The sequence below is a fragment of the Rutilus rutilus genome, assembly GCF_951802725.1.
Source record: "Rutilus rutilus genome assembly, chromosome: 21".
Taxonomy (NCBI): Eukaryota; Metazoa; Chordata; class Actinopteri; order Cypriniformes; family Leuciscidae; genus Rutilus; species Rutilus rutilus.
Window position 1 is genome coordinate 12,037,208 of NC_140226.1, and position 22,479 is coordinate 12,059,686.

At 37.5% G+C, this 22,479-nt stretch overlaps 2 protein-coding genes across 3 annotated transcripts in view; both read right to left on the bottom strand.

The window, feature by feature from the left end:
- The window catches only part of arid4a (AT-rich interactive domain 4A), a 31,902-nt gene extending 16,202 nt beyond the window's left edge, over positions 1-15,700 (bottom strand). Inside the window, exons 1-11 of the mRNA XM_084393091.1 lie at positions 15,261-15,700; positions 14,263-14,312; positions 13,834-13,944; positions 12,586-12,651; positions 12,083-12,173; positions 11,862-11,941; positions 11,646-11,740; positions 8,388-8,520; positions 7,133-7,212; positions 6,831-6,907; positions 6,562-6,731 (exon numbers count right to left, since the gene is read on the bottom strand). Of these exons, the coding sequence (XP_084249217.1) occupies positions 6,562-6,731; positions 6,831-6,907; positions 7,133-7,212; positions 8,388-8,520; positions 11,646-11,740; positions 11,862-11,941; positions 12,083-12,173; positions 12,586-12,651; positions 13,834-13,944; positions 14,263-14,268 (909 nt within the window). The 5' untranslated portion in view covers positions 14,269-14,312; positions 15,261-15,700. The remainder of the gene's footprint in view (positions 1-6,561; positions 6,732-6,830; positions 6,908-7,132; positions 7,213-8,387; positions 8,521-11,645; positions 11,741-11,861; positions 11,942-12,082; positions 12,174-12,585; positions 12,652-13,833; positions 13,945-14,262; positions 14,313-15,260) is intronic.
- LOC311280709 (proteasome subunit alpha type-3) overlaps positions 1-22,479 on the bottom strand; it is a 66,411-nt gene that overhangs the window by 37,147 nt on the left and 6,785 nt on the right. Inside the window, exons 7-11 of one of the 2 annotated variants that reach the window (XM_084393095.1) lie at positions 21,270-21,335; positions 20,050-20,096; positions 18,475-18,542; positions 17,601-17,665; positions 17,350-17,514 (exon numbers count right to left, since the gene is read on the bottom strand). In XM_084393095.1, the coding sequence (XP_084249221.1) occupies positions 17,470-17,514; positions 17,601-17,665; positions 18,475-18,542; positions 20,050-20,096; positions 21,270-21,335 (291 nt within the window). In that variant the 3' untranslated portion in view covers positions 17,350-17,469. Of the gene's footprint in view, positions 1-17,349; positions 17,515-17,599; positions 17,666-18,474; positions 18,543-20,049; positions 20,097-21,269; positions 21,336-22,479 lie in introns of those variants that run through there. The other variant, XM_084393094.1, reaches the window with a different exon arrangement.

Sequence of the window (22,479 nt, forward strand, 5' to 3'; positions counted from 1 at the left end):
GCTAAGCAAACAATAGCATTTAAAATGACTTAAAATACATAAACTACTTACTTCAATAACAGTGAGGCAATATAAGGCAGTAATCATATGGTTTTACAGAACAGCACTGTTAGAATACATCATATAATATACATAATATAAACAATGATCTTGTACATTATGTATTGTAACAAATGCGCCAATATAACAGTGCGCCAACGGCCTGGTGATTTACAGCAGATCAAATCCTTGTTTAATATTGGCCAAAAGACATTTAATTTAAATGTTCACTTAATCTTTAATATTTGGCAACTTCTTTATGATAGAAATTCTACTGCCACTGTAATTTCTTTAACAAGAATATGTGGACATGTGGACACTCAGAGGAAGTTTAAACTTCTATTTTGAAATCGCGATGAACCGTTCACATATTTAGAAAGCAATCTTCTGTTTTGCCATAAGTTTATAAATGATTAGCGTTAGAAATCCGATGAAATGTCGCAAAATGCGTTCCCAGATGAATGTTATAAGCAACCCAAACTTATAAAACAGCATATGCAGAGATGGAGTTTGAGATTCACGCCATGCATGTAAATAACATTTCATGTGGAGCAGCATTTACTGTGAATGGAGCAGCTCTGAAATGCACACGTAAATAACTAAAGTGCAAATATATAAAATAAATAAATGTATAGAATTGTAGTCTTTGTGAATTCTCAATAGCATTATCTATTCTGTAGTATGATTTTAAATGGTTAATACATCGTCCAGCCCTAGAAAATGGTCTAATAATGCGGTTCATGGATTCTCCTCTGTGGAATGTGCTACTGACTTCTGGTATTTTGCTGATTACGCAATAGACAAATTGCAAGTGAGGATTTTTTTAAAATAGAGTACTCAAATTTAATCAAGGAATCGTGCCAGCCCAAAACAATTCTTTTAACTAAATTAAGATCAAGTATTATCGGAGAAACGAAATGCAACATTTAAACATTTAACACTTAAACATTATTAGTCCTATTTTACTCAATTTATTTTATAAAAATGAATTATTAGAAACAAAGTATGTTGTGGAACGTATCTTAAATTAGGCTACACATTTGTCATAAGAACAACAAGTCAGTAATTGCACCAATTTAAGTCTTACTAAATGCAGAACACAATAGAAGTTGTCAGAGTTGGACGTGACTGAAAGTGAGATTAGTTGATCAACCACTCCTACAGATTCATAAGCGTTTTTTGATTTATTAAAAAGAACCAGCTCATAAACATAATTCGTTTCTGAATGGGATTAAACTGGCAGCATACAAGTATAGACAAAATGGCGGTAATGGACACAATGACATTTTAAAATGTTTTAGTCAGGCTTGTGATCAGCTAAAGACAAAAAAAGAAAACCTGAAAATCACATTAAATTCTAACAACATTACAATCTAAAAACAAAAGTAACGCAGAAGTTATAATAACTAAATTAAAAATAAAAATACACTGACTTAAATGTTACCTGGTAAGAGCTTAGTAATTATATTAATATACACACACTTTACAGTTACTACTGTAATTAAAATGCACTTGGTTGTAGGTATAAAATTATACAAATAAAATACAAATTATTCAACCCCCATTGCAAATCAGGTTTACTGGCAGCATTTACACTTTCAGCAGTTTGGAATGAACAAATCAAACCAACATAATTGAAATGGCATCAACAACAAATGCTTCAAGTAGTTTCCCCAAATTCAACCTTTAAAATGACAAAAGAATGGTCCCAAAAAGTTAAGAGAACTGAAGACCATTGCTCATGAGGAATGGGCTAAGATTCCTCAGAAACGCTGCCAGAAGATGGTGTCTGGTTATACACATCATTTGCAGCAGGTCATAACAGCAAAAGGGTGTTCTACTAAGTACTAAAGATACTTGCCATGGAGGGGTTGAATCATTTTGAGACTGCAGAAGTCCTTAAAAGTCGCATTTTCAGTTGAATTTGGGGAAACCACTTGAAACATTTGTGTTGAGCTATTTCAATTACTTTTGTTTGATTTGTTCATTGCAAAGAGCTGAAATTCTGTAAATTTTGCCTAAAAACCTGTAACTGTCTCGCCTTTTTGTTTCATAGACTTTGTTACATAAAAAGGGGAATTCACTTTTCTAAATAACTAAGAGTCTCAATAAGGGAGTGAAAACAAATACAAATAGTATTGAAACTTGAATTTGAAACATACTAGGGGTGTAACAATATATCGTGTCACAATATATCGCAATACAAAAATGCAACAATATGTATCGTGGAAAGTGACAATATGTATCGTGGATAGTTCACCCAAAATAAAAATTACCCTGTGAGAAAAAAAATAAGTTTTCAGAGTCAGTACTACATTAAACTACAATATATTATGTTGAATATAATAATGGGATTATTTTAAATCATAATTATTACTTTAAATATATCTAGCCAGTGACAGGGTGCAAGCATATTCGTCTAAAATAATTCTGTATTTTCAGGTTCAGAATCATGAATATATTTATTCTGGTGTCACCATTGTCCAAGCCTATTCATTTACACCCACAATGTTATATCAAATTTAGCATTTAATCAACAGTACATTTTTTCTTAAAACTTTTATTATATGTCTTGGAGTATCGCAATAATATCGTATCGTGAGTTCAGTATCGTGATATGTATCGAATCGTGAAATTAGGGTATCGTTACACCCCTAAAACATACTGATGAAACCCAAGACAACATTGCAAATAACCAAGCTCAATACTGAAAACAAACAAATATAAAAATCAAACTTAAACCCAAAATAATAAAGTGTTGCTACAGAAAATATGGTGTTTCCTGATGGAATGGAGTACCCAGGATCAGGGTGGGAATTATACCGCGGCCACGCGGCCATGGCCGCCGTTGCCCTACACTTTGGCCTTCATGCCCCGTGAAAAAAAAATCATCGTACGGCCACAGTGGCCTGTGTGCCCTGGCCCTGTCCAAGTTCCACCCAAGTAGTCTCTGAACTTCAATTAGTTTGTGGATTCGCGCAGGTGCAGTGTCATAATCACATCGATGATCTCACGCATCAAAACAGCAGTGCAAGAAGCATGTAACGTCAGCACCAACAGAAGAACGACACTCTGTTGTCGAAACTGGGGCATAGATATATACACTAGATTTCGCCTTGGCTACGGCATTCGTTCATGAACTGCCGTAGCCAAGGCGAAATCTATATGTCTATCTATGCACCAGTCTGCGCACACGTCACACAGCAGGAAGCGCGCGCGCCCTCAGATCACTTGGACGTCGCTGTTACAAGAGGTAAAAACTATATAAATACTGTTCGTTTTCTCACACAAACCGCTCGTTTCGTGTCTTAGGCCATCAATGTGTACTTATGATGGGGAATTGTTTAATTTGGACGATGGGGAATTGTTTTAATTTGGACTCTGTGGATGGCTGCTCTTTTAGACCGTGACCATAGACCTGCATTATATGACTGACCTAAAAATATCAAAATCTATTTGCTATTCTATTCTTTTCAGAAAAGGGCCCTATGCAAGGTTCCAGAGGTAACGGCGTCGGCGCACTGAAGCGTTTTTTTTTTTGTAATAGTTCAAAGTTAGTTACTATAAGATTTAATGTTATTACCTTGACAAACTATAACTTACATCATTAAAAAGATATAAGACTCACGTTTCAGTATTTGAACACTATTGTATTCTGAGAAATTTATATTGACAGTTATGTCTTAATTTGTGTCAGGAGTTATGAAATGCAAAAATGAGTCGATACCTTTAATATGAATTATGAGCGTCAGACGCTCCCATTCATAAAAAACTCCTGTGCTGTCGTCATGAAAGCGATTCACAAAACAACGTCCCTCACGGCTTTTAGCTCAAAAGTGTGCAGATTTGGAGAAATATTGATATATTCTCAGTTTACATCAGATTTCTATTGACAGGAATAATATTTTATTGAATTTATAGCCAAATGCGTCGATGTAATCATTATGAGCGCTGTATACTGATGTGCTGTGTTTTCAATTCATACCAGCAGCCTGAGGGCGCTCTACTGAACATTATAGTCCATATTTGAAACACATGAAGAAGAGCGTTCGACAATGCAGGAAATTATTAATTTATTGGCATTTGTGTTGTTTCTGAATGCTTTTATTGGCATTTGTGTTGTTTCTGAATGCTTTTATTGGCATTTGTGTTGTTTCTATTGTTGTGTGAGGGTGTATACCTTCTGGATGTAATGGCGCTCTCTCTCTCTCTCTCTCTCTCATTAAAAAATGTTTTTTTTTATTAAAAAAGTCATAATCCATGTCTTATTCCAAATTAGGATGTTATGGTATCAATCTGAATGGGAAAACCATCGAATTGTACGATGGCCTTTGTGCCCTGTCATATGGCCTTGGTGCCCCTAAAAAAAAAAAAAAGGTGGAGGCCAAATGGCCTTGCCCCTAAAATTACATAATTCCCACCCTGCCCAGGATAATGTAACAATACTCCCCAAACCACTGCAACACAAATAAACAAAAACAGGCAAAATGAGGTATGGAAAGTGTAATTGCAGTATGAGAAAAAAAATACAGTCTTTAAGGCAAATCTTCTTATCTGAATGTTGTAGAAAGTCCCAGTCTTTGCAATGACCCAGCGGGCAGTGAAGATATGCAATAACTTCAAATAATTCCACTTGCGTAATCCAACACAGGTAAGAAGTAGATATCATCACAACTCTCTTCTCTCCTCTAAAGCCCCATTACAGAGTCCTCTGTGAGCTTCTCTGCAAACCTCCTTAAACACAATGTGATTCCAGCCTTTTTTCACCCTCGTGCAACCCATTCCATCACCATGCTTCCATCTCTCTTCCTCTATGCTACCTGCAACCTTAAAACCATTTCCTGTCTGTGTTGCCCTCTTGAGGCCAGGATGAACAATTTCACCCCATAACAGGGTAACTGTTACAAACCTCGTAGTTACATGACACATTTAATGTTTTCTGAATAGACGATTAATCCTTTGGTTAATTTACCAATAAATAATAACCGTAACTAATCATGACAAATAATAGACATAAATACTATTTATGACAGATAAGGTTTATGCAGTGTTAGGAGGCGTTTTAGTATTGCTGCGTTCAGTCACTTTTTACGAAACAGCAATTGCTTACAAGTGTGAATCCTGAAAGGTTTTGTTAATTCAGAAGATTCAAGTAGCAGCTTAAATATGTTCATTGAATCAAACACCTGAAGTCACAACCGCATTTTAAAGCCGCTTTTCCACTGTCGGGGCCGAACAGTTCTAAAAACGGTAAGGAATGGTTCCAGTTGTGTTTCCACTTGAGCCTGGTACGGCACAGCACGATTACAATCCGTTCTTGACCAGGAATTCTGGTAGAAAACCATGCTGGTAGAATGCGTGTAGTGACGTCACCAATCAGGATTGGTCACTTGGAGTTATTCCCTCTTATACACCTCGCTTTTAAATCGCATGTCTGGCCGAGCCGTGCTTTACTAACTATATATACTTTTTTTTATATATATATAAATCAAAACAACAGGTGCTCAATTCATATGGATTCGATTTATGATCTCTTTATGAACTTTCTGAAGCAACAAAATGGTAGTTGCATGGAGTAAACAATAAAAAAAAAAAAAAATTTATGGGTGAACAAATTTAAAACTACGAACAAAGTTTAGTCTGCAACTAGTTGATCGTAAAAAACAAAAATGTAGTTTTGCACATCCTTATTCTAAACAGAATTCTAGTCCAGGCTTTCTGAGGAAACAATTAATTAAAAAGAAAAGCAACCCATCATTTCCAACAAATGTTTCCACTTATCTTTTCACATGCTGGCCTTATAATCGTCCAACATGCGGGACCTTCTACAGCGAGGAAAGAAGACTCTTTGAGATGAGCTCAGACCTGCCCACCATCAAAACTGGCACACCTCCACTGGGCCTCAGCCAATCCCGCAGCCTTTTCACAACCAAAGGAACGAGCGGTTGCCATGGGAACGTGTCGGAAAACCAAGCAAATGGCCATTTGTCCAAACTCGGGGAGCAGGAAGAATGAGACATTGTTGTCCGAAGCCTGGGGGCTTTCCCACATGCTGAGACCATTCAGTGGGCTTAATCAAGGTGTACGAGAACATGAGATGTAAAGTGCCGATGGAATGTCTTCACAAATCAACATAAATACCAACACTGGGGCTCTCATTCAGTCGACACTGGTCTCGAATGGCCTCATATTGCTTCAGTCCGTCTGGTGCCCAGCTCTGGCAGCCCCTTTCATCAGAGCAATCACTGCAAAACTACATGCCAATCACTGAGACCAAGAAACAAAGGTCCAAGCAGGGGTATAAATTAAAGTACCATAATATGAGTCAAAAAGGAAGAAAAAAATAAAATAAACACCTCACAATTTTGAAAGACAGGACTGCAATTTTCCAATCCCAACAACTTCTGAATTCACCAGCAACACCAAACATTTTTCAACATTTGGCAAATGGCTTTTAAAAGGAAACCCTATTTCTGGGGCAAAATGTAAAGAATTAGAAATAAAGAAATACTGGAGTCTTACTTCTTCTGGTTCTGACTTCTTCAGTTCCTCCTCCTCGCCTTCTTTGCCTTCCCCATCCCCATCCCCATCATCTTCATCACTGCTGGAGGATTCAAGAATCTCACTCAAGTCCACTTTCCAGCTGTCAGGGACCTGTCTGGCTTGTAGAAAGACCTGTGCTGCTTCAAACCCTGGTAACAGAAAAAACACAGACACAAGAAAGAGTGTTTGAGAGATAAGACTGTAAAACAGTCAAGTCATTAGAGGTCAGCTGATCTTGGGTCTCATACCTTTCTTGAGTGAGTATTCAGGTTTAGAGAGGGTGTCATTGTTTACTTCCTGAACATCTTTGCGTGCCACGGTGTGACTGCAGAACAAAAACAGTGACAAATCAGAAATAGAATAGTAACAACATGAAAATGTTTCTGTTTCTTCTAATTAAGAAAATTTATTATCACATTAAAAAGCAAAACATCTCTATTACAGATCCCATGAAATTGCTTAATGAGCAAAGCTATCAGATAAAATACAGACTACAATGTTAATTTTTACTTCATGGTAAATGTCAAAGCTACTTTTCAATGCTACTCACAATTTGGAATCAGCAAATGATCTCACTAAACATTGGTCCTTTTTGACAGTTAGGTCATCATTGCAGCTTGGAGATATCACCTTCAAAGAGGAAGAAAATATTAAAGATCTTAAAGTGAAAACAGCAAGTCTTTAACTGTATAGAATACAGCATTCAATTATATTAATATCAGAACTGCCAGTCTTCAGAGTCTTTAGTCTTCATTGACACATATTCAATCAGAAAGATCTTAATTCTTTCCCTGCTAGCATATTTAAAAAAAAAAAAAAAAAAATTTGCCAGCCAGTGCACTTTTGTCAAAGGTCGGTGTCAGAAAAATTATCAAAACAACCTTTGCAACCCCCAAACAACAAGCTGTAACAAGTACTTCCCAAAAGCAGCAATACAACATTTCAAGACTGGCTCTGTCTTTAAATAATGTTCTCAATTTGTTCCAAACCAATATACAGTTTTTGTGCAACTTTTTTTTGGGGGGGGGGGGGGGGGGGGGTTTACCGAGTACAATCTTTTCCATACAACAGTTTCAAACACTTTAACATTATCAGCAAACAACTTTCAGTCTGTTCCCCATACAAAGCTGTCGCATAAGTTCAGAATACTACTCTCACAAATCATAGAGACCATGTTTAGTCTCTTTACGAATTTAACTTATGCGCAAAATTGGAATATCGCATAAAACATTTGCGAGGAAAGCAGCGCTTCCATACACTGGTGGCAGTTTATCAGGAAGTGTCAATTTTGATCTTTTCGTCTCAAACAACACTAAGAAAAATTTTATTAGCTGCAGTAATAGCCACTGTAGCTCTTTTTTCGTATATAATAAATGACTTGCACCTCAAATGAAACGCAATAAACCTGGTCATGTTAACTTGGGTGGATGTGTGCTGTCTGGGAACGCAGTCATGTAAAACAGTTCTGGGAGGTAATTATACTGAACCACTAGAAGGAAGAATTTTCTCAGGCACTTCAGAATTACCTAAGCAACATTTCAGATGCTGTGCAACGAGATCGCCCCACTGGTTAGTTCAGTTATGCCGTCCCATCGCGCAGTCACATGACTTTTTTGATGCGCATAAAATAATATTTGCCTCATTTTTAGAATTGATGTGCATCTTGGCATTTCCATTCTTTTTTTTTTTTAATGTGCTTTCACAAAATGCACATAAAAATAGGTGGACGGAAACATAGCTCGTCTCTCTAGCTGGATTTCAAATCCAAAAGTTAAAAGAGGTTTGTAAATGAATAAAGGACTCACCAAGACGTAGTGGCAGGAATCACTATCAGACCCACTCTGAATGCAAGCAACTTTCCCCAAAAGATCATCATTAAGCCTTCTCCTGTCGTCGTCGTCATCTTCACTCGATGAAGACTCCTTCTCATCTTCTGCACTGTATTTCATCAAACAGAGCACTAATGTTTGAAACATGCTCCCTTTTCACATTAAAACACTGACCAGAAAACTGTATTTTTGCATGTAGGGAAATAAATAAAATAGACAGGGTTCGTACACATTTCTAACAATAAATTTCCATGACTTTTGAGGCAAATATTCATGACTAACGTTCCATGAAATGTCGTACATGTAAAATAAAAATAAAAATCCATGTTAAAATTTCTAAATCACAGCATCTCTCAACTCATTAATGACAAGCTATGTGGTTTATTAAAAAAAGTAAACGCTGACACGCCAGTAAGACGGTTAGATACAATACTGTGCCTGACCCTCAGAACTCCACTGTGTATCAACAGATTAACATACAGGGGAGGCAACAATGTAAAATAAGTAAATAAAAGTGTCCAGTAAACACAGACAGTAACTTTTCAAGGTGGCAGTACCAGAGACAAACTTTTGGAATACAAAATTTGGTAACTAAGAAGATTTTAAAACAGCTTTGCCTACTATTTACCATTAATCTCACGGGATAACCTTCAATCAACAACAAGATAACGTCCCTATTTGAATTAGCCCAAAACAGTAGAGTTTATTTTTTCTTTTATGCAATTTACACCAAGTACAAACTGCAACTGCCAGACGCTACCCCATGCCAGGGTCAGAAATTAACTTTTCCATTAGGAGGCCCCTTGCAATTGATTTCCAGGGGCTTTTTTCCCCCTTCATTAGTGCAATTTTTATGATTACCTGTTGTTGTCTTTTGTGTCAAAAACTTAACCAATTACTTAAATCAATCAGAATACAATATAGACTGTAACCAATAACATTTTATCATTAACAAAAGCCATCTTTACACTACAAAGGTGGAACAGAAGCTCCCTCTGAAACAGCATAAATGTTTATTTACACAAACTGTTTAATGTTGCTCATGAATTATTAAATTAACAGGAACTCACTTTACAGGGTCATTATTGTCAATTAATGCTCTTGATATTGTAATAATGATTATTAATGTAGATTAATAGAATACATAAAAGTTATTGTGTTTGGGGAAGATGCATGTCATGTTCAAATAAAATCTAAGAACAGTTAATGAATTCTTTTTTAGAAATTAAGACTAAATCTTATCAGCATGATGAATAAATTATATTAACTGGAATAAACTGTATACAGAAAGGGAGCAGCGAATGTGACCGATCGTGAAGCCGTCCATAACTTAGGTCTAGCGCGAGTGTAAGTACTCACAAGCACTCCCGTTGAAATTACAGAAGCTGACTACACTGCGACATGAATCTCTTACATCGAATCTGCACTTTGTTGTTTATGTTTATGATGGGAGAATTTGCGAGTTTTAGTCAGAGCGTGCACTGAACAAAACTCTTCGTTTCAGCAATGACTAACCTGAACACCTCTGATTGATTGGCCATCACATTCATAAGCTCAACAGAAATGTGTGTGATTGGTTAGAATGTCGCAAAAACAAACCTGATGGATTGCCGCAGTCGAATGGATCGAATGAACGTTAAATATTGTAGTTTGTTTAACCCGTATTATCACTTAAACATATATTCTATTATATAAATATTCTGAAACAAATTTCCATGACTTTTCCAGGCCTGGATATTGCAATTTTTTTTTATTTCATGACTTTTCCAGGTTTTTCATGACCATATGAACCCTGACAGAAATAAATAAAATAGAAAGTGGAATAAAAAAAGCTAGAATAATGTTAATTCAAGCTCAAAAACAAACTGGGAATCATCAGTTTAAACACTGACTGAGGATGTAGGATCTAATTGTAACAGCAAAGCAAGACTTTAGCCCCGTTCACACCACTAGTGACACGCAGCGACAAAGCAACATGATCCCATTCATTTCAATGGAGGGCCGGTGACAAGAGCGATAGTAACCGTTGGTGAATGTGGGCGTGACAAGCGACGTGAGACATGCGACAAAAGTTCAGAAATTTCAACTTTATGCAAATGAGAAGCGAATTTCACGAGCAACAACCAATAGGAGTGAAGACTGTCAGTGAAGCTCAGTGTCTCGAGTCTCGACTGCAGGCAAGACAGAACAGCGTTCCGGAGTGACTTCACTCTTTTATATGATTTGACTGTGTAACCACAAACATGGATATAATAAAATGATGCATGGAAAACAAACTGTCGACAGTCTTAGTGAGTTTGATTGATACGTTCATAGCTTGTGTGTTGTAATTGTATGATGCAAGTTTAACACTGCTGCTTCATTTTACAGTTTCCCCTGCATTATGTTGATTATTAGGAACAAGAAAAATGATTATTTGTCAAATTCGAATGACGTTTTAGTAACTGTTGACAGTATGAGTGAGTTTAATTTGTTGATTGATCAATCGTTATTCTAGTTAATGATTTAATGCACTGAGCACTGCTGTGGTTAATATAACAACACTCTCCAACAGCATAACATTACTTTTAAATCTTTTAAGCCTAATTCCTCATCAGATCAGAATGATATCTTTGTTTTATATATCACTTGTGATTGTACTTTCTGTAGACCTTATGCGCCAGAGAAACAAGGGCGCAGCTATCTTTAGAATATTGTCTTTTAACTTGAATTAACTGAATTTATTAATTCATAAATATGCAAGTTCGCTATGAAAATACAGACCGGAAGTCAAAACATAACGAGCACAGCGCTGAAAAGGGGCGGGGCTACATAAGGTCTATAGATATGGTCAGACGTGCAGTCTACCAATAACATTAGAGCGACAGCACTGGGAACGCCCACAAGCAACTACACAGTACAGAGACAACGACATACAGCGACAAAAATCGCTGGCGGTGTAAACGGGGCTTCTGAAGTGTTCTATAACAAGCTCAATATGAATTTAGCCACTGCAATCAGAGATAATTTACAAACTGAAGACTTAAATGTACATTAGCAAAAGCCTGTTTAAAATAAAGAGGGGATTTGAACGAAAGTGGGAAAATGATCCCTGAATGAAAATGTTTTGGGTGCAAGACACTATGATGTGGACTTGTAAACTGTGAAGAATATGAGGAATTAATCCAAGAATGATATTCATATACACTTCGTACATCTAGATAGCACAAAGAGGAAAGGACTGCAAATACTCACACTGCCTGAGAAGACCTTCTACCCCGATTTGTCTTCTTTCCAATGACTGGAGTGCCAAAGTGCTCTGGGTTAGTAAGGGGCAGTTGGTCCAAAGTCTGTTACAGAGAGAGATAGGCAGAAAAAAGAGAGAGAGAGAGAGAAAACCAGGGAAAAGCGTTAACCACAAGACACATGATGCAGATAACACCTCACACTCAATTTACTTTTTACATTTACCTCACTCTCTGCAAAATGTCTTTCGCCTTTAAGACACAGTGACGTTCTTCTAAGGGTTTTCTCATCCCCGTCATCAAAAACTGCAATGACCATGAGAGGAAAAAAAACATTAAAATGTAAATGACAAATTTAGTTTACTGAAGATCAATTATAGGGCCTAAGAGTGGTACTGTATGTGCAATTAATTCTAGGGAGATTTAGTCAGCTGTGTCTGTACGTACCCACAGTGTACCAGCTGGCATCTGTGAGTTTGCTGATGACAGCTTCGCTAAGTCCACCCTCTGGGCTCTTCACTTCCACTGTTGAGCCAACCTGAGACCAGAGATGCAGAACACATCATTGCACTACCTAACTTTTTGTGCAATAAAATGCTGTGACACAAATAGGACAAATTTCAAACAGAGTTCAGTTAAAAATAATAATAATTCTACAACTTTTCTTGTTTTAGAATTAAACATTGTCTATGAGCTACAATATTTAGCCTCATAAGAGTGCACAAGGTGCTCAGTTTCTTTAAACAATATTCCAGTCATGACCATAAGTTAATTTTCTCAGTTCACTCTGCAATAACAGTTGTGGGGAAAAGTTCATTTTGAACATGGCTACAACTAAGCAGCACCTTCTAGTAAATATTGCATGTGCAAGACAAAACATTTATAAAAAGCATTACAGGAAAATTGATTTAACTGAATTGAAGTCAGTGTCTAAAAAAAGTCTCTCTTACCCTTAAGGGTCCTTTGACTTGGTCATCTTGGACAACTTGTGAGGTGCTGTCTCCTTTAAGCATAACCTACAAAAAAAAAAAAAAAAAGGTAAAAAATATATAGAAAAAGAGCACCAAAGCATGAAGGTGAAAGTGACATGGACGGTAAGACAGTAACCATCCAGCTCAGTGAAGGTGAAGTAATCTGGTTATGTAACAGACGGCATTTTCTTCATGATCTCTCTCAAACAAGCTTCTTAGTGAGCGCCTACATACAATGCAAAGAGAAACTATTTCCTTGCAATCAAACTTGAGAATGTGCAACACAAACTTCAGGTATGTGTTACTCAAGGTTGTCATGTTTCACTAAGTTAAAGTACTGCCACAAACCAAGACCTTGAGAGAAAACAAAACATTGAGATCTCGCAAAAATGCCAGTATGTGGATTAACCCTAAAACAGCATACTTGTGATTGGTAGGTGCTGATCAAAATTAAGCCATTTGTAAGCTTACTGTTAGACTACTCTATTTGAAAAGATGGGCGTTCTGCACAGCCGAAGTTTGAATGGTCTGCAGAGTTAGTTCACAAAGCAGGATTATTAGGTGGTCTTCCTTTGGCCTGCTTCGTTACTGAAGCTTGCGGTGTAAAATGCACCAAACACTTCTGCATAAAAGCAACATAACCCTTTTATATAAACAAATCTCTGCATTGTCACCAACAGAAAATGACACTTGGAAAACTTTGTTTATCCTCTATGTCATCTGACACTGGCTTGACATAAGCCGCATGTGTACTCTGAACTTTTTCACTTTTCACATTTTTTTAAACTAATATATAAAGCTCAAAGATGATTGTTAGCTGAAAACACACACCAAGGACTATTTAAAAGGGACAAAGTTTTGAAAGTATACATTTCAAAGTGATAAATAGTATGAGGCTAATTTCAACAGCTTGATTTACCATCACAAAATGTAAACAATTTTATTACCAGGGGAAATACTTAAAATATACTTGCATACATTTTACATCCAACTGTATCCACATGCATACAGTATACTCAAGTAAAGCAATGTACTAAATAGCAAACCTCAACAACATAATTGTTTACGTCATCGCAAAATATAAACTGTATCATTAAATTGTGACTATAAGGAATTAAGATGATATAAACATTAAGCAAATGAATTGCTGTAAAGCTACTTTGAAAATACAAATAAAATTGACTTTGCATGATGAATACATACTTATATCAGACAGATTAAACATACCTTAACTTTCACCATGCGTTTAACAGTCTTGATTTTTGCCTCGCAGAAGGCACCGCGGTACTTTGCACTCACATCCGTCCCCACAGTCAGGTAGGCAGGTTCATCTGCTACCTGTGAACAGTGTAAATATTATTAAGGTGCATAGACAGATCCATACCAACACTTGCTCTGTGCACGGTCACGGTTATGAAAAGCATGAGCAAAAACAGCACTTAAGTGTTGTGAAAAGTACTATCTTGGTTATTCAGAAAGCACTTACAGAGACTGACTACCTCAATCATTGAACTACTGAGCTTCTCTGACCATCCCTGGTCAGCTATTCTACAAAAAACCCATCCATGTGTGATTTATTCATTTAAGTGTGTTGTTCCAAATGCTTGCTGGGCTTCATTTAGGGAGGCGTCGCCTATCAGAACTGCAGAGACTCACCTTCATCTTGATGGCTATTTGAGGGAGTCCAGCTCGATTGGTTTCGACTGCTGAAACAGAACAACACACAAGCAGAAAGAAACAGTCACGATCTGGCGCCATGTGCTATAAAAAAACGTGTCATATGTATGTGTGTGAAGAATTTGACAGCACAACACAAACACACAGAACAGAGAAAATGCTAAAGGAGCTAACGCAGCTAGCCACTTCTCGTCCTTATCCCTTTCAAAATGATCAAATAAACAAGACCAACCCATCAAAACAAAGCCTTAACTGCCTCACCGTGACTTTACCTCCAATCTGAGACACTTACGATGTCTTGATGATGTAAAAACAAAGCACGGAGTCACTGAAGGAAAACATAACCCCTTCAAACCCTGCGTGTTTCCTTCCCGCTTCACTCAGTGTGTGTGTGTGTGTGTGTGTGTGTGTGTCACGTCGCCATCATAGCTCACACACCGTCCTGCACCATGTCAGCCCCTCCACCATCCACTAACCCCCGTTTTCCCTCACTTAACACTGTATTTACCGAAGTATCTGAGTTAGAGGAACGTCAAACTGACAGTTATGATGTTTATTGACGCCTGTCAATCAAATTGTGACGGTTGAGCTAAATATAGTGAAGCTGTTATGGCGATTTAAATAGTTCTTCGGGTTAGTTCCGCAACAATATGTGAGGCGACTTTTCCCTTCAAACTGAGTTATAAGTTTTTGACTATAAAGTGATCGGTTTTGAGTGGTTAGTTTAAGTAAAAGTCGTCGGGTAAAATCTGTGAGAAAACAAGCCGACTAACGTTAGATGTGACTAGGCTTTGCCATTCAATTTTTTTTTTCTCTTCGTCGCCTAAATACCTTCGCTGGAAACCACGGGAAAACGGCAAAATATGACTGGATTACTTTCAGACTAGCGGGTTTAAATGAGACACGCGTGAATATACGGGTTTACTGACGCAAAATCGGTGTTTGAATGTTGTGTGGAAATATATATGTGTACTTACATGCTCCTATATGACTGCTTCAGCTCAGCATTCGACTAGGTTGCAAAGGCATAGACGAAATAACAAGCTGTTGAGCTGAGGTTGTGTTTCTCGGATCCCTATTGGCTGCCGGGGCCACTGTGAGCAAATTCAGAACATTGCGATTGGCTGACTGCTAAGCGAAATTCTATTGGCTATGCTGAAGCGCGAAATCTGATTGCGGAGTACGAAAGCGGCGCTGCGAATAACGCTTTCTCATTGGTGTTCTTTGAGTCGCACTCTTTGCGAATACAACAAATCCATCCTGGTCCCCGATTGGCTACTTGTTTCCTGTTCTGCGTTGTCCACGGTTCTGATTGGTCGAATTGAGTCAGATGCGTCCCGTCAGCGAAGCCCATTGGCTGGAAAGGGTGCATGGGAACGGAGCTTCATTTCAGAGGGAAAGCCTCTGCTCAGTCTGCGCATGTCGAGGCGAAGAGAACATTCGCCATTTTGTACCCAACGTAATTATTTTCGCATTCTGGACTCGGAGCCCGTGAGATTTCGCGGTGAGCCCCGTGACTTTTTTGCCTGCTTTACTACTCAGATCGAATAACCACAGCATCGATTTAAATTAAATTTGTTCTTTATGTGATTTGTATTACAAATATTTTACCAAATAATAGTTTTAATGCGGTCGTGTAGAAAAGGTCAATTGAAGGCAACGGTAATGGCGTCTTTATGTCGATGCTGTAGAGAGAGCGTCTGGCGTCATTGGGTTTGTGGACCACGTGACCGGAACAGAGCGTCATAGTAAGCATGTGTGTCACGTTAGATACAAATGTAATGACACCTGCGTGGTTTCAAATTATGCATTAGATTGTCACTGAAATGCTCGTTTTACTCTAACGATATTGAAGCATTGTGATTGTGAATCAGAAGTGCGATTTTCACTGGGTGTTAATGTTTGTTTATGATGGATATTAAGGACTATATGTTGTGTTTGATTCAGTGTTGATATACATCAGCGACTGGACCAGTAGAATCTTATGTTTAAGAGGTATTTATTGTATAAACAGAATCAGAAAATCATTTATACTTGTGCAATGTTGATCTAGTTGTATATTATATCTGTGTATCTTGTTTAATCAATAAATCTGCCAGTTTGCTTATGCATTAATCAGCCTGTAAATTAATCTATAAGCACACATTACATAATACATCTATGGGACCGTTTTAAAGTAACATTAATTTCAAACTCTACTTTCCAAATAAGAGGTGGTCAGCAACACATAGAGCTAAAAATAGAGGTCACGTGCAAAGCTTTGGCCTCAAAGGCCCTAAAAACGACACAAAGCTCCCACAATTGTCTATGCACTGCGAGTCTAACGTTTTGGATTATGTTTTTCATAAGCTTTGATCAAAAGGCATCTGCTGAAATACTTTAAATTAGTTTTGTAGAAACCCTGAGAGACAATTCTCTCTCAAATGTTTTTAACTTGGATTTACTACAGCATTCTCATCCCTTATTTAATCTACAATGTGTAAATTAGTACTAATAATGAATGAGCAGGTGTACCCAAACTCTTGACTGCTAGTGTACACCACAGTGCTAAATATCAGTGTTACCCTCAGAACTGCTGTAATGGAAAGTGTGTTCCTTAAAGTTAAAGACCTAGTCACTGTTGTTTTAACTCCAATACTATATCATGCATGCTTGGGTTACAGTGTCATGGATGGCAATTTTAAAAAGTAAATTATAATGTACTGGGATTGTTTTGAGGCTCCATATGCTTGAGGCTGGCACAACTAAGCTAACCATTAACTCAGGGTCAAATCCTTGCAGCGTATTGCAGATGAACTGTTTATTTACACACCAGAATGCATAATGTCTTAAGTGCCTTATGTCCAACCTAGTAATATACACATTCTCTAGACAGGGTGTGCATAAATATCAATCAATGACGCCACAGGTTTTCTGAAAGAGAAGGTGGATCCTTCGTCTAAGCTTGCTGCCCAACTAATGAATGGTTATTATGCCAATTTAGGATTCTGAATCAGAGCTTCTTTCAGTTTTATAAATCGTATTTATTGTTACGTTTGAAACCCACAAAACGTAGGACTAGATTAGTCCATTAGAAAACATAAAAAACATTTTATTGTCTGCAGTCAAGTTGAGAGTTGCCAGAATGTCTGAAACATGGTACACAGTCAGTGAAGTGGAAAAACAGAGAGGTTTGCAACACCGCGTTTACATGTTGTCCTCATCAGAGTCATCTTCCTCCTCCAGGGATTCCTGTCAGGACAGACATGTGACAATAAGCCAACACTGAAGAGAGCTTTTGTTATATTATAACTATTACCAGAGGAACAGTTACTTACTTTAGCGTATTTCTCCGCCTCCTCTTTGATGTCTTTCGGGACAAGCTCGTGCTTTCCTTTGGTGACTAATAAGAGGGACAAAAATACATATTAATAAAACCATTCCTTTTACTGTTGATACACCATTAAATCAGGGATAAAAAAAAAAACAACATCTAAAAGGTACTAGAACTGTAACAATAAGCAATACTACCTATTGTATTATAATCATAATGTGCAAAAATTTCAGAAAAAAATTACAATATAATATACAACAAAACGATGAAAGGAGTTTTATGAGAAATGCAGCACTGAACACTGAAAGGAAGTTTTAAGTATTACAAATATTTTCCTAAAAACTCAGATTCAGTAAAGGCTGCATTTACACTGAAAGTCTTAGGGGCTAATGCACAGATATGATCTTTGACCATATTCGTATTTTTTTGTGGTCCTGCTTGTTTACATTCACTTTAGACAGGACTTGTATCTGATATCTGTGTTTACATTTTATCCACGCCAAAATAATTCTGTCGGTGATCGCTTTACATGGTTGACCCTTGGGTTTTGAATGGCCTCACTAAAATTATTTTACAGTTCATTTCGGGTGGGTGGCCATGATTATTTGCCAACATGGTTAAGTTAAAAGCTGTCATGGAACGTTTGAATGGATATAGACCAGAAAATAACAGTAATTTTCACTTGTTATTTTAAATCACATATGGAAGAGGCTCAGAACGGATGCGAAAAAAAATCGGATCTCGTGCTGATTTTTGTGTTTACACGTGTGCAACAAATTCCGATCTGTGTCTGATAGGAGTGGGAAAAAAACAAAACAGATTTTTTTAAGTTAAATTCACAATAGATTGAGTATTAGAATATAAAAGCCTGTCATTACCTTCTCCAACCCAGCTAAGCTCCAGCTCAAAGGCTTTGTCTTTCACCTCATCATGAACGATATAGATACTGAGAAGAGATGACAAAACACACACACGCACGCAAATAGTTATAAAATGTATAAATATATCATGTTTAATTAGATGTGCCATGTTAGAAATGTTTTATTCAGGGCTCCCACAATCATGGACAGCTTGGAAACAGATTTTTGTGCATTTTTAGGTCTGGAAAAGTCACTGACAAGAATTTCTTTGTGTATTATTTATGCTCTGATATAAATGATAAATATACTGGTTAGAATTTTCTGGAGTGCAATGTCAATAAGATGATTTAAAGGGATGGTTCGGAGTAATTTCAACCTAGGGTCCTTTGCACCATGACCTCAAGCCAAACGCTTTTTTCCCCGTGGTCGAACATTATTAAAGTTAGAGCTTATTTAGAGATATCAGCCGAATGGCTTAGTGCAGGCGCTAATGGATCCAAGGGTGTATCTCGTAAATCACCCCTCTAATAATGCCCATAAAAGTCCTTAGCAAAACTCACATGTTGCTGAAAAAGTTTTTTGGTATATCCCCCCAAAATGATTATTTTTTCCGAAGTGTTGACAACTTAGTGTTAACTAATAATTGTTGCAAACTGGTACTACAAACAAAATATTAGTGCATTCCTGGAACTGGGCGTCGTTACACTACATCCTTATGCATCACTTTCTGCCAGGACTTTTACAGGCTTTTCCCAAATCACGGAAGTGACCTCGACGTCCGAGTTAGCGGTAGCATAAGCCATCAGAGGCAAGTGTTATTTAAATAAACTCCTGATGTACTTACAAACTTTCCAATGCCTCGTTTTATGTTTTTAACCTATTTGTACTACTGTAGAAGTTTGGTACCATTCTGGGCATTATTAGGGGGGTAATTTACGAGATACATCCTTGGATCCATTAGCGCCTGCACTAAGCCATCCGGCTGATATCTCTAAATAAGCTCTAACTTTAATAATGTTCGACCAAGGGAAAAAAAGCTTCTGGGGGGGGGGGGGGGGGTGTGTTTGGCTCAAGGTCATGGTGCAAAGGACCCTAGGTTGAAATTATTCCAAACCATCCCTTTAACGTTTAAAGTGTGTATGCAGTAACCCAGTGGTTCCCAAACCTGTCCTGGAGTACCCCCAACACTGCACGTTTTCTTTTTCTCCCTAATCAAACACACCTGATTCAACTCATCAGCTCATTATCACATGGGTTAATGAGCTGATGAGTTGAATCAGGTGTGTTTGATTAGGGAGAAAAAGGAAACGTGCAGTGTTGGGGGTACTCCAGGACCATCAATGCCTGAGAAAATCATGTAAAAGTCATTTAAACTGACTGGTCAAAAGGTGTGGGAACCTTGTTCATTAGTAGCCAACATTATTGTAAACTCAGCGACCTAACAGATAAGAAAACAATTCAGCTGACAAAACTCAATACTAGTAGTCCGACAGGTTTGCTTTCGTGGACCTCTACTGCTCTCTTGTGTTGGCTATGAATGATGCATTCGATTTTGAGGTCTTCTCCATTTTAAGTTAGAAACAAAACACTCACATTTTTGCCACTTCCTTCACCAGTTCTCTGCAGGTCATTTCTTTCATCTGAAATAAAATAATTACAGGATTTAACCTTTACACGTTTAATCGCTTTAATCTGTTGACATTAACATGAAAACACTGCTAAAGGAATCTAGTATTGTAATCTTCTAATGGCATAATGCTGTTACTTCTTTAAGACTGTTTTATACGATTTTATACGAAGTAGCTGACTCTTGTTTGAACTTGTTTCAAAGAAAGACTGCCAAACATGCTTCCTCTAAACATCACAGCTGTACTGTTAGGGGTAAAGATCTAATGGAGTGTATGCTGACAAATAAAAGACAATAAGATGTAAATAAAACTTTCTGTACTACAACCCTGGAGATACTATGAACACTTGTAGATGTACACTACCGTTTAAAAGTTTGGGGACGGAAAGTCTCTTCAGTATTTTTGAAAGGAGTCTCTTATGACCAAGGCTACACTTAATATTGTGAAATATTACAATTTAACGGTATTCAATTTGAATGTATATTTTAAAATGTAATGTATCCTGTGATGCAAAGCTGAATTTCCAGCATCATTAGTCACATGATCCTTCAGAAATCATTCTAATTTGCTGCTCAAGAAACATTTATCGATGTTGAAAACAGTTGTGCTGCTTTTAATATTTTTCAGGATTCATTGATGAATATAAAGTTCAAAAGTACAGCTTTTATTTGAATTGCATATCTTTAGTAACGTGTCTTTGCTGCAGCATTTGATCAATTTGATTCATTCTTGCTAAATAAAAGTTAATTTACGAACCTCAAACTTTTGAACAGTAGTGTAAGGCAAACCGTATGTGCTTATCTGAAAGCTCTTTATAAAATGATGAATTTACCCACCCCTTTTCAGCGCTGCACTCATTTTGTTTTTGCTCGTTTCTTTCTTCCGGTTTGTATTTCCACAGCATGAAGTTAAGATCTTACGGATTAATGAATGAATCCGCTAGTTTTAAAATCTTCCCGGTCTACTTATGACATCCGCTTCAAACATTACAATTACAATGCTCATGATAACTTTCTTTAACTCTACAATAAGTAAATTCACTTCACCAGCTAATTACTCTTCGATGCCATATAAATATACACAGCTACCGCAACAATAGAAAAATGATAAATCACACAAAATTCTAAAGATGGCTACACGCTTGGTTCTCTGGTGCATAAGGTCTATATAATAAATAACACATACCTGTAGTTTCTCAATTTCTGTCTTGGCAGCTTGCTTGGCTTTTCCAATCGCACAGCCCCAGTAACCCTAACAAACACAAAACAAACATTAATGACAAAGGGAAATACAGGTTAATGAAAGCAATGTACAATCTGCACTTTTTATTGCACTAATTATGGAGTTTGCGTGTATGCTGGACACATTTTAGCTGCTTTTCCATCGGTGGTCACTCCAACTTGACCACAAAGGTAACATTAAAGTTCTGTTACATTTGCACTTACATTTGGCTACAGAACTAGTTTCATGTAGCTACAATGGCCACCTTGTGCGCATGTCTGTTCAGTCCGCAAGACCGTAAGGTGTCCCGTTTGTCATTGTAGGTTTCAGAAGGGTGCTTTGCGAGCACCCCTTTTGCAGCCTATAATAGCCCTCCATGCGCACTTTTGCTGAGCCCGCACGAAAGCGAGCTCTGCAGAAAACGTCTATCCGACAGTCAAAGAGACGTTACGTCACGAAACTGTAGGCTCGGAGAAAGACTGCGAGGGCTTAGGGTTCCATTCGGGACAGGGCCAAAGTGTGCAATAGAGGGATAGTTCTCCCAAAAACTAACATTCTGTCATTTGCTCACCCTCATGTTGTTTTAAATCCATACAAATTTTGTTCCTCGTCAAAACACAAATGAGGATATTTTCAATGAAATCTGAGAGATTACTATAGCATGTGTCAAACTCCGCTCCTGGAGGGCCACTGTAAAATGCCAATGTCACACTAAGAGGACCAGAACTAAATGTTTTTAGTTTTTTTTTTGGTCTGGATCAAATGAACCACGAGAACTGAACTACAAGTGTGAACAAACCCTGAGAGATTTCAATCCTCAATAGAGTGGTCCAGGTATGATGTGGGAACCCGGAAGCCTAATTTGCCGCTGGTTCATTCAAAATTTTCCCATGGGGTTTTATAATAGGGTTTTTGAATTTATGAGTAAAATTAATTCTGTGGTAAACACAACTTGACGATACTTTGACGTTTTGTTCACCAACGTAAACTGCACACACAATCACACCCCAAACTGTATTATCTAGTTACTTGTTCATTTTCAAAAATTAACATAACTGCTTCAAATTTCCTGTTTCACAATGGGTGTGTGTTAGCCTGATGGATGCCAGCCGAACTTAGCCCTGCCCACAACATTTGAGGTTGGGAAGTTCGGTCTGGACTTGATCCGTTGTGG